General features: G+C 42.7%; 1 protein-coding gene across 2 annotated transcripts; it reads left to right on the top strand.

Annotated features, from left to right (window-relative positions):
• Window positions 1-622: 622 nt before the first annotated feature.
• Window positions 623-11,930, top strand: LOC147323454 (myosin light chain kinase, smooth muscle-like). Of its 2 annotated transcripts, XM_086303792.1 has the most exons (18): window positions 623-1,159; window positions 1,954-2,052; window positions 3,714-3,761; window positions 5,727-5,885; window positions 5,984-6,118; window positions 6,533-6,577; window positions 6,668-6,798; window positions 6,894-7,050; window positions 7,133-7,441; window positions 7,564-7,660; window positions 7,759-7,962; window positions 8,154-8,371; window positions 9,036-9,159; window positions 10,011-10,163; window positions 10,321-10,450; window positions 10,609-10,690; window positions 10,862-11,002; window positions 11,228-11,930. In XM_086303792.1, the coding sequence occupies exons 1-18, from the start codon at window positions 1,009-1,011 to the stop codon at window positions 11,431-11,433; spliced, it is 2,589 nt and encodes an 862-aa protein (XP_086159918.1). In that variant the 5' UTR covers window positions 623-1,008; the 3' UTR covers window positions 11,434-11,930. The 2 variants fall into 2 exon arrangements, with proteins under 2 accessions (XP_086159918.1, XP_086159919.1); XM_086303793.1 differs by lacking the exon at window positions 3,714-3,761 and having other exon boundaries at window positions 625-1,159; window positions 11,228-11,929.
• Window positions 11,931-12,052: the final 122 nt, after the last annotated feature.

The following is a 12,052-nucleotide window of genomic DNA, read 5'->3' as shown; positions in this document are numbered from 1 at the left end:
ATTTTTGGTCTCAGAATTTTAAATTAAACACAAGTATAGGTTAGTACCCTCAATAATAAGATACACTTTCAGAGTAGTATCAGAAAGAAAAGAAAGCCCTGAAGGCATTTAAACGAGCTTCACATGACCGTAAGGTAGACCAGAGAAAACCAGTCTATAGCAGTTGCGTTCAACAATAGAGAAATGAAAGCACACCTTGGAGACACACCCAACCAGCAGCTTTCCCATATAGAATTAAAGGTGTCTCATTTACAAGTGGTGCTCAGTGTGGTCACATGGTCTCTACTTTCTGTAAAAGAAAGTCAACCCCACAAACCCACAGTTACAGAGATTCACTTCAGTGACATGTTTCAATGTTGTGTGCTGCTCACCTGAGTGAATGCACAGTAGAAAAAGCTGTCCTACTGGCTCTTCTTGATTCCTGCGGGGGCTCTGGCGGTGTGGCTCCGCGGGGAAATATAAGAGAGTAAAATGGCTCAAGGAAGTTGATTGTGGGAACTATACTCATGGTTTGAGAAGAAATACTATTTATATTCATGCAGGTAAGTGTTTTTTTACTCTCCTTTGGTTTGTGTTGCTTTTAATCCTCACCTTATTGCGTTCTTTTTCTCTTCAGCTTGAGTGTTTTCTTCCTCCCACACATTTCCTAACCTCTCTTAGTGCCTCCTTTGTTTTCTGTCACATGTGTTTCTGTCTTTCCTTCTGTTCTCGGAGCAGAGGGTCAGTGGGGGCTGGACATGTGTGCTTCTAATTATCCGTCTGATAAAACTGACCTTTTTCCTGTGAACTTTGGGGCAGAGGGGGAGGCAGTGATTTCAGAGGAAAGCAGTGGCTCCTCCTGTTTGCATCTCAAAGGACGTGCGAATGCAGACAGGGTGAGCATGCAACACATCAGATTCACACAAGGATTCTAGATGGAGCGAGCCTAAACGCAACTAAGAGAAGAACAGGAGGCCTAGATGAGTGCCTGATCTACAGCTGCTGACTTGCTATCATCTGAAATCAAAGATGGACCAAGATGGGAAGGCACCAAAGACTTTTGTGTCCACCTTACGATTTGCCCTCAAGCCTCAACCGAACCAACAGAAAGAGAATGGACTGGGTAACATTAAGAGGAAGTTGGTGGGAAACAACAAACTGAGATTTTCATCTGCATCAGGTAAGGCCTTGAAAAAGATGTGAAATGTTAACTTTAGTGCATTTGAACTAAAAAATAGAACATGTCTCACCGGGTGCACCCCTTTTGTCTGTGTTTTAACTAAAATAATAATAATAATAATGGATACTTTATTGATCCCCATGGGGAAATTACTTGTTTTTCTCTGCATTTGACCCATTCACTCAGTGAAGCAGTGGGCAGCCCACTAAGCAGGCGCCCGGGGAGCAGTGTGTAGGGACGGTACCTTGCTCAGGGGTACCTCAGGGTAGCCGTTAAGTGGATTTGAACTGCCGACCTTCCGATCATGGGGCGACCACTTTACCTACTGAGCTATCCCTGCCCTGCCCTAAAACCGTCACAGAGCGCTGCAAAGGACAAGAAGAAGCTCTACTTTGTAAACTATATAGACAGCCCGCCACCCCCTCCCCTCATCCCCCTAATGTACACAGTCTGATGGCAGTCCTCCATCCACTGGCAGCCACCCATTTCCCACTCTGCTGGACATTCCAACACCAAAATAAACAACTGCAAACACACATTTTTAAAAAAAACACGACATCAAATTCCCCACCGCTCACAGCTGTAACTTGTGTTTATTACTCAAACAGCAGATGAACTGAGACTCAGTGGAAGATAGTGATCTTCAAATAAATTTTTGGCAACACACACACACACACACAAAACATGAGGCAGTGATTTAGGGTTTGATAAGATGCTCTGTTCTGATTGGGTCAGTGACAAGCAAAAATATGTGAAAACTAAACCCTTTGTCTTTCACCTTTTTCTTTGTAAAGATGCCAAACAGGCACAAGTTCAGAGTTTGGAAGCACCTCGCTTTGAAGAGCCACTCAGAGACTGTACTGTCTGTGCAGGAAGTGATGCTGCCTTTAAAGGTATTTAGTATTTAGTATTTATTTATTTATTGTCATTGTCAAGAACAATGAAATTGCGTTTGGGGCTTCCATACAACCCAAAAAAAAGAAGAAAATAATAAATACCCCTTAAAACCCAAGTGTACATATTTAACCCAGTGTGACTCCAATGCAATAAGACAATCCTTAGCAATAATGTTCGTAGAAATTCAGACAAAGACCTGAGAAACATGACAAAATACAACAATGCAACCCATTCAATATTATTGTACTGTGAGATATGATATCAGATATGATAGTTATCTATTTAAGAAAGAGGGGGGGGGGGGCAGGAGGGGGAAGAGAATAAAGATATGATGCACCAATGCAGACCAGTTCATTGCTATTAAGAAGTTGGATATGGTTATTGTCCGTGAGAGGGGGGCAGAGAGTTCAGGAGCCTCACAGCCTGTGGATACAGGCTGTTGGCCAGTCTGGATGTTCTGGCCTGTATAGACCTGTACCTTCTCCCTGAGGGCAGCAGATGGAAAAGGTGGCGCGCAGGGTGATGTTGGTCCCGCAGGATACTGTGCACCCTCCTCAGACAGCGAGTGGGGAAGATATTACTGATCTCTGGCAGACTTGTTCCAATAATTCTGCCAGCTTCTTTCACCACCCGCTGGAGTGCTTGCTGATCGGCCTTGGTGCAGCTGGGGAACCACACTAGAAATCCATACGTCAGAACGCTGCTGATGGCACAGTTGTAGAAGTTCAACATCAGAGATCTGGGAATGTGTGCGCTCCGCAGTCTCCTCAGGTTGTAGAGGCGCTGTTGGGCCTTCCGTACAACTGAGGTGATATGGTTGCCCCAGGACAGGTCCTCGGTCACAGTTACCCCCAAGAATTTAAAACTGCTCACCCTCTCCACCGCCTCACTGCCAATGAAGAGAGGCAGATGGTTGTTATGACCCCTCTTCCGGAAATCTACAATGATCTCCTTGGTCTTTTTGGTTTTTAAGACCAAGTTATTGTCGTGGCACCATGACTCTAGTTGTTGCACCTCTGTCCTATAGTTTGTCTCATCATTGTTGGATATAAGTCCGAGCACTGTAGTGTCATCTGCAAACTTAACAATGAGATTGGACGCGCAGGAGGAAATACAGTCATGGGTGAAGAGAGTGTATAGCAGAGGGCTCAGAACACACCCCTGAGGGGCACCGGTGTTGACCACAAGGGTGGAAGAGGTGTTCTTACCCACTCTGACACTCTGTCTACGGTTAGTGAGGAAGTCCACAATCCAGTTGCACAGAGAGGAGTTAAGTCCCAGTTGGTGGAGTTTGGGACAGAGTTTGTATGGCCGGATGGTATTAAAAGCCGAGCTGTAGTCTACAAAGAGGAGCCGTGCATAGGTGTTCCTGTGTTCCAAGTGCTTCAGTAATGTGTGCAGCACTGTGGCGATCGCATCCTCGGTTGACCGGTTCTCCCTGTATGCAAACTGGTGCGAGTCCAGGGATGGTGGAAAAGCAGCTCTGATGTGTTTAATGACCAGTCTCTCCAGGCATTTGGTGGGAATGGGGGTGAGTGCCACAGGTCTGAAATCGTTCAGACATGTGACATTTGACTGTTTTGGGATGGGAACGATGGTTGCTGCTTTGAAACAGGATGGTACCAGTGAACAGGACAACGAGGTGTTATATATAGAGGTGTTATCACAGGGAGCCAACCGATGAGCATTTCCTGGCTATACAATGGTAAGTGACTGATTACATGTAGGAGATGTTGTACTTTATTCAAGTCCAGGTTATTGTAACTTTTACAGTAATCTACTATATAAATTACAGTTATTTACTGTAATCTGGAATGCAGGAATTTATTGTATTCTTATACAACTTTGGTACAAACATTGGAAACGCACAAAATACAGCATGATCAGCCTTTTGAATTGATTGCTGATTGATAATTATTGACAGAAATCCTTTATATACTGCTGTTCTGTGGAAAGTATTGAGCCACCCATCGAAATAGGTGCAGTGATTTAGTGAAACATGCAAACATACAGTATACAGTATGTAAGGGGAAAGTTTTCACTTTTATTCTTTAACACAGCATTCTTGTTATAGCTTTAAGCAGTCTTCAGGAATAGTTCTCTGGGCTTCCTGAAGGACTTCTTTGGATGTTGGCTGCCTTTTGTTCTGTTCTCTGTTAAGATGATGCCACACTGCTACAATAATGTTGAGGTCCAGGCTCTGGGGAGACTGATAGACTGATGATCTATGATGAATAGTGTTCCATTGTGTGTTTTCTATTCAGATATGCTTTCACACAGCAAACCTTGGGGCCCTGTGTGGGCCATCATGGGCATGTTTGCTTGGCAGTGTGTTTGGGATCGTTGTCACGCCAAAAAATGAAGTTGTCACCAATCAGGTGCTTTCTAGACGATATTGCATGATGGATCAAAATCTGATGGTACATTTCTGCATACATTATTCCATCAATTATGACAGGATTTTCACCACTGCTGGCTGAAATGCAGCTTAAAACCACAGCAGAGCCTCAACCATGCTGTAGACACTCACAGTTGTATCTCTCTTCTTATCTCCATACATACTGACCATGCTTTGAACCAAACATTTCAAATTTGGATTCATCACTAGATAAGATTTCTTGATTTTGTGTCCATTTCTTGTGTAATTTGTGTAACTTCACAATTTGGCTTCTTGACAGCCACACTTCCACTGAGACCATGTCTGATGAGACATTAGTGAACACTAGGTGGATCATTTGAAAGGCGAGATGCCCTCTTCGGTCCTGTGCCGGGGCTTTGCTGGATTTTTTCCCCCCGAGAACTTGATTTGTAACATCCTTTTCATATGAGATGGATAGTTGTGTAGAATTGCCATTTCTTCTTTTCTATTCTTTTGAAAATGGTCAGGTGCAAGGACTTGACTGACTCAGTTGTGCAATGAGTCTCATGTCAGAAAAGCAAGTAAAAGATTTGAAAGACCTTCAGGAAGCCTGGAGAACTATTGCACAAGATCACTCTAGAAAACAATTTCAAAAAAAACCCCAGCTTCTTGGAAGCAAAATATAAAGAAACGAGGGGTGGCTTGACACTTTTTCGCAGTACTGTATGACTCATGTAACAGCCGTGCATTTCACTAGAGTGGTTTGTCTAGAATTTCTGGTAAATCCCCCCAAAATCTAAGAAAACACCAGCAGACATAAAAAGTGAAAGTGATTTAGGCCCTGAAGAAGAGTCTACAGACTGGCTAGAAATATTAAGAAAGGAAAATACAACACTTATTTCAAATATCACCCAAAACAGAGAGGGATGGTCAGATAGAAGAACGACAGAGTTAGACAGTGGTACATAAACATGTGGGGAGTGAATTGTGTGGAGAAGAAAACCATCTCTTGGCATAAGTAAAGGGTAGTTTGGAGTCACCTGATCCAGCTCTAACTGTAAGTTTTATCAACACGGAAAGTTTTGTGTCTAATCTTAAAAGTAGAGTGGGAGTTTGTCTCCTAAATGTGTCTCTGGCTCCCATTCTACTTTTGGAAACTCTAAGACCCACATGGAAGCCAGTAGTCTGAAAGCAGAGAGGTCTGTTTGAGATAACATGATACTATGAGGTCTGTTAACTAAAGCAATTATATAATAATTAGTTCAAGCATTTCAGTACAACTGTAATAAAACCATACTTGTTCATGTTTAGGTGAGAAACTGCGTTCGAGTAACATTTCGAGTAACTTCGAAAACGGTGCTGCATGTCTGAGCCTGACCCGGTGCTCACCTAAAAATGCCGGGAGGTACACCTGCATAGCTGAGAATCCTGCAGGACAACAGTCGAGCGCTGCTCTGTTACATGTCAAAGGTAACATCAAGTCCAGAAAAGCCACTAATAATCAGCACAGCAGCATAGAAATGATCTGTTTACAGTGAACCTGAGTCACTCTGTTAACAATGAAACAGCAACAAAGGAAATTCCCGGAACAATCAACCGTGAGCTGCGCAGTGAGGTCACATTCAAGGCTGTGTCACATGAAAACGCTGAATTGTTCCCAGTTTCGGCAGGGGCAAGGCAAAGCAGAGAAGAAAGGGACAATGGTAGGCTCAATGATGACCACTCGTTTAACTTCCTTAAAATCTTTTTAATGTTACACACGCATTAAAATCCCCAATTGTTCTGCTTTTATTCCTGCCATGAATGCTATTAATCCTGTGAAAATAATGCAAATTTATAGCAAATATGCTCATGATAATAGAGGGCAGGGAAGAGGAAACATGCATGCCGACAAAACAAACAAAATGTTGTGTGTTTGGTTTTTAAATTTCAGTTTTAAGCAGGCTGTAAGTAAGAACTGTTGCCATTTCTGGCATGTCCTTATTTACAACTATACAAAAAATCTTGTTTGCCAGTTCAACCAAACTTGACTGCTTCACTGCCATTGGTTAGTTCCTTTTTAAATTCTCACATGATAGCACACCTGTGAATCCAATCTACTTCCTCAATCTCCACAGATTTTAGAGAAATCAGTCTTCAAAACCAGGTACCAACCAGTAAAGGTAGGAACCACATTATGTATTGAACAGCACTTAGCTCAGGCTTTATTATTATTTTTTTCTTGGACACAAACTAGCTCTGCTTTTCTTCAGGACCTCCTGTGGAGTTTGTAGACCCACCAGAGCAGGTGGAGGTTCGAGTAGCTGAGCAGGCCCTACTGCGCTGTGAGTTCAAGTCCAGCTCTCTCCCTGTAGCTTCCTGCTGGATTTACAACAGGGATAAGGTAAGAATGTTAGACTGGTTGGGCTTTTTTTTTAACATTTTATCCATAATTTTACCTTTGTCTTAACTTACACTTCTGGCCGTCTCTGACTCCAGGCTATATTCGGAGGACAGCGGATGTCAATCAGGACCACGCCAAATCATAGCAGTGTGCAGATCTTTCATGCTGATCCAAAGGACGCAGGCTCCTACACAGTCATTGTACGCAACAGAGCAGGTTCTGCTCAGCACACCATCTCCCTCAGTGTTGTAGGTGAGATAAATTCCTGACACGAATGCCCACAGAGAGACTTTGGATATTAGCAATTTCTCGAAAATGTTACATTTCTCCTCAGACCGACCCAATCCGCCAGCATCCCAGCCTGTTGTTTCCCAGCTATCCACTCAGTCCCTGGTTCTGTCCTGGTCTGGCCCCAACTACGACGGCGGTACGACAATTTTGGGGTACATCTTGGAGGTCTGTAAGGAGAGCTCGGACAAATCTGAGAGCTGGACTGAATTAAGTCGTTGTAAGAACACATCCTACCACGTCCAGTCAGGACTGGAGCCTCTGGGACGTTACCGCTTCCGAATCAGGGCTTATAACTCTGCAGGAATCAGTGAACCGAGTCAGGAGTCTGGTTGTGTCAAGATGGCAACTGCCAGTGAGTACAATATCTGCATGATTTTTAGCAAAATTTGATTTTGTTTTTATTTCCTAAGTAGTATTTTGGTGGTACCGGTTGCGAGATGTCTTTTTTGTCATTTCTTTTATTTGTGTTAAAAGAGCAAAGGAAAGCGGAGCCTGAGTCATATGTCATCGTGACCCCTGACACCCAAAATAAAGTCAGGGACCACTACAATGTGCATGAGAAGCTGGGAGTGTAAGCATCTCTAACTGTGCATCCATATCTAACACTTTCAGTCGTGAGGAATTAGAACCCTCCCTTAATGTTTTTGTTTTAAATGTTCACATTTCCAGAGGAAAATATGGTGAGGTGTACCGGATAACCCAAAAAGAGACGGGTCAGGAGTGTGCGGGGAAGTTCTACAGAGCTCGGACCATGAAAGAGAGGAAAGCGGCTCGCAAAGAGATTGAACTAATGAACAAGCTTCACCATCCAAAACTCGTGCAGTGTCTGGCTGCATATGATAGTCGTTCAGAGATGGTCATGGTCATGGAGTAGTAAGTCATCTTAGTTTAGTAAAAGCAAACCTCTCTATTGTAGTGGGTACACTCCACTTAAAGATATCATTAGGGGATTTGTGGTGGTAGAAGGTATTTTACGAGAGGTTAAATGCATTACATCTATTAGAAGTTCAAATTTGATGGTCACATACCATTGCATGCCCCTGAATGGTTATTTGCCTGCCTAGCATCGCAGGTGGAGAGCTCTTTGAACGCATCGTGGATGAAAACTTTGAGCACACAGAGCCCACCAGTGCCCGCTACATGCAGCAGATCCTGGAGGGCATGCAGTATGTTCACAAACAGAATATCATTCATCTGGACCTCAAACCAGAGAACATCGTCTGTGTGGATACAACTGGTACCCGCATCAAAATCATCGACTTTGGTCTGGCTACTGAACTGGGTGAGTTTGATACTAGATTTTGAAATGTCCTACTAGGTACAGAAAAGAAAAAAAACTTGCATAACTGGTTGGTATATCATTATCAGTGCACAGTTCAAAAGGGGAAGGCCTTGTTTATACTCTTAAGACACATATTGCACATAGTGCTAAAGACCAGACCAGATGTTTCGATTTGGATGAAAGAATGCCACCGCTAAAGGTTTTTCATCATTCCTGACAGAGTTTTCTACTCATAAATGTATCTTCGTACGCTTTCAACCTCTTGAACTTTTCCATGTTTTAGTTTGAAAACGCAAGAAGAATAACACAGCATGCATGCATGAAGATAACACCAGGGAGTGTCTAAATTCCTAGAGATCTACAATGCATGTCACATCCCTACAGGTCTTTAAATAGATAATTGCCGAGCTGCTACTTTAACTCAGTAAAGGTATCAAGGCATGTGGAGCGAATTCATGCGGGAAATTTCAGCGTTTTTCTCCAGATGCAGCAGCTCCAGAGTGGGTGGTCTGTTTAGAGGTGATTAGAGCCTTCTGTAAATAAGTTAAAAGAAACAAATACCATCTGCAGCTTTGTCGATGTAGCTCAGGAGGTAGAGCAGGTCATCTTCTAATTGTAAGATAAGTTTGAGAGTGACATTCTGAAAAACTCTTGTCTTCTTCAGAGGAGGGTAAGTCGCTGATGGTGATGCATGGCACGCCGGAGTTTGTGGCTCCTGAGGTTATCGGCTATGAGCCTGTGGGCCTGGAAACTGATATGTGGAGCATTGGAGTTATCTGCTTCATCTTGTAAGTAAAACTGCAGTGAACCAGTGTGTCAGTTAAATTTATTTCAAAGGGACAATGTACACATGTTCCTGGCATCCTGGTGCCATTATACATTCTTCTACAATTGAGTCTAGTGGCATCAGTGAGCCATCTACTGTTGCTTCCTTGGTATGAGCCCTAACAAGAATGAATGGAAAAACGATATGAATGTATCTGCCTTGAAGCAGATGAGCTACAGTGGCAGAAAACAACACTGAGTACCATTCCTACCAGCTAAGTGCAAAAAAACCGAGGTACAATTTGCACAGTGTCACCAAAAAATTAGAAAAACATTGCCTGATGCGATCTTATTTTTTACTGCAACATTCATATGATAGTAAACCACATGAAAGTATTGATCCATCCCGTCTTATATCAATACATCAGGCTGGTGCTGTGATAGTGTGGAGGGCGCCTTCATACCAACTGCACATCACAGTCTACCCATTACTTCAGATGTTCATCCTTCACACTCTGAATAAACCTTAAACTGGTTCCTTGAACAAGACGATGAGCTCATTGTACTCAAACGGCCTCCATAGCCACCAGATCTCAATTCAATAGAGCACCTTGTGTTGAAAGAGTTAAGTTACATCACGGATGTGCAGCCAACAAATCTACAGAAACTCTGTGATGCTGTCATGTCAATATGGACCAAAATCTGAGGAATATTTCCGGGACCTTGGTGAATGTATGCCTCAAAGAATTAGGGAAGCTCTGCAGGCAGAAGGGGTGCAACAATATAATACCATTTTTGGGTAATGGAGCTTCAAATGAGGATGTGTAATTTCTGTGGGAGCTTATTTGCTTTCATAATGTTTATCCTTGTCTAGACTCAGTGGAGAATCACCCTTCCAGGGAAACAGCGATGCTGAGACTCTTGCTCTCGTCACTGCTGCCAGCTACGAGTTTGACCCAGAGAGTTTTGAGGACATCTCTGACCAAGCTAAAGACTTTATCAGTTCCCTGCTGCAAAAGGACCGGAGGTTTGAATGCCTTTGCCTTTCCCCATCAGAAACATCCATTTGTAGTTCAATAAATTAAGTACTACCAAACCGTCTGACCAACTGTGAATATTAATATCACAGACATTTCAGCAACCACATACACTTGCTCCTTTATCTCCATCCACTTCGACTCTAGACGCAGGCTGTCATGTACCGAGGCGCTTGCCCATAGCTGGATGGCCTCTTTCACCCCTCTAAACCGCAGGCCCACCAAGTCCCTCAATAAGGAGAAGATGAGGCATTTTCTGGCCAAGCACAAGTGGAAGGTACCTGTTTTTTTTTTTTGTTTTTTTTTTTTTTGTTTTTTTTTTGTTTTGTTTTGTTTTGTATTTTTTTAAGTACTCCTATCAGTCCTCAATAATCTCAATGCATTTTTTCAAAAGGTTTGGTCAACCAATTCTATTTTTCCCTTTTAAACTTCTAGAAAACTGGCAAGGCTGTTTTGGCCCTAAAGCGAATGGCTAACCTCACCAGCAGCCCAGTCTCTGCTGGCAACTCCTCAGAGGGTAAGACGGATAAAGGGACACACATACACACAATAGCCTCCCATGTCCTAGATCTACATGGATGTGACAGATGAGTCGCTGTTTCAGACTGTCACTTCAAGTTTAGCCTCTTATGATCAGTAAAGCCTTGTTTCCATGTTATTCATCGTCATCATCCGCACTCTCATGTAGAGCCAAGCTGGAGCCAAGAGGCAGAGGAGGCCATCCGGTCGCTGGATAACCAGCTCCAGATTGAGCCTCATTTCCAACAGGCCCTGAAGGACGTTACCCTCCCTGTAGGAGCAGCTGCTCAGCTGACATGTGTTATCAATGGTAGAGTAACAGATTAACATATGTACAAAGAACAACGTAGGCCTACAATCAATATATGTAGTCATTTATTTTTAAACATGTACATTTCTCAATTATTAGAAAAATACCTCAGTCATCACAAGTCATTAGCACAAACAATAAATTAATCTGCTCTCTGTATTTGAGGATTTTTTTTGTCTTGTTTTGTATTCTTTTGGTGTAAATTTATATTTTTTCCAATCCTAGGGTATCCGCAGCCAGAGGTGAAATGGCTTCACAATGAGAAGCCGGTGCCTGAATCTCGCAGAGCGACCATAGAGCATCATGGAGAAGGGCTCTGTTCTCTGGTTCTGGCTGATTTGAAGTTTTCTGACTCTGGGGTGTATGTATGCAAGGCCAGAAACAAACTGGGGGAAGCAATGTGCTCTGCCAAACTGAAAGTGCGACCGTAACAACTTTTCTTCATTGCAAAAAGGACCAAGCTGAATTTTTGTCTTGTCGGTATATGAATGGACAGTCACAAACTCCTGAGTTCACGTAATTTCAACGCAAATACACGTGTGTTACCTTGTCTGCTGGATAAGGTTAGTACAGATGCCAAAGTAGTTAGTAGTGCACTCAGAAAATCTGTATTTATGTGTTCAGCTACTAATGCACAAGGTGTTGTACTGATAGGTTGTTTATGTCTTTCTCCTGTGACTGTAATCACATTTAAAAAAAAAAAAAAAGTACATTTAAACAATATTTAGCTGTGTAAGATGTATTAAACACTGAAGATTTTAAAAAGCTGACTTTCTCAAAAATAAATGTTCTAAAATAACTCATGAAAGTTTTTCACATTCAAAGGATGTATGCATTTATTATCCACCATTAAAGTGTTCGACGTCGATTATGTTACAAACCAATGTTCTGATAGGAAGATGTTGGTCTTGGCTTTCATGTAGCTACTTTTACTCATACCTACCCAAAATATTCTTGCAGACCAACACACCTTCCTCCTGGCACTCCCCAATGGCAGTGGTCTGCCCAAAACGACAATGTGCGCCACAATACCTCCCCTTACATTGGAAG

The sequence above is a fragment of the Aulonocara sp. 'chitande type north' Nkhata Bay genome, linkage group LG8 (genome assembly GCF_057382095.1).
Source record: "Aulonocara sp. 'chitande type north' Nkhata Bay isolate Kocher_YH1m ecotype deep benthic linkage group LG8, A_spYH_male_GT1.1, whole genome shotgun sequence".
NCBI lineage: Eukaryota > Metazoa > Chordata > Actinopteri > Cichliformes > Cichlidae > Aulonocara > Aulonocara sp. 'chitande type north' Nkhata Bay.
The sequence above is the reverse complement of the archived record's forward strand: the minus strand, read 5'-3'. Positions and strand labels throughout refer to the sequence as shown.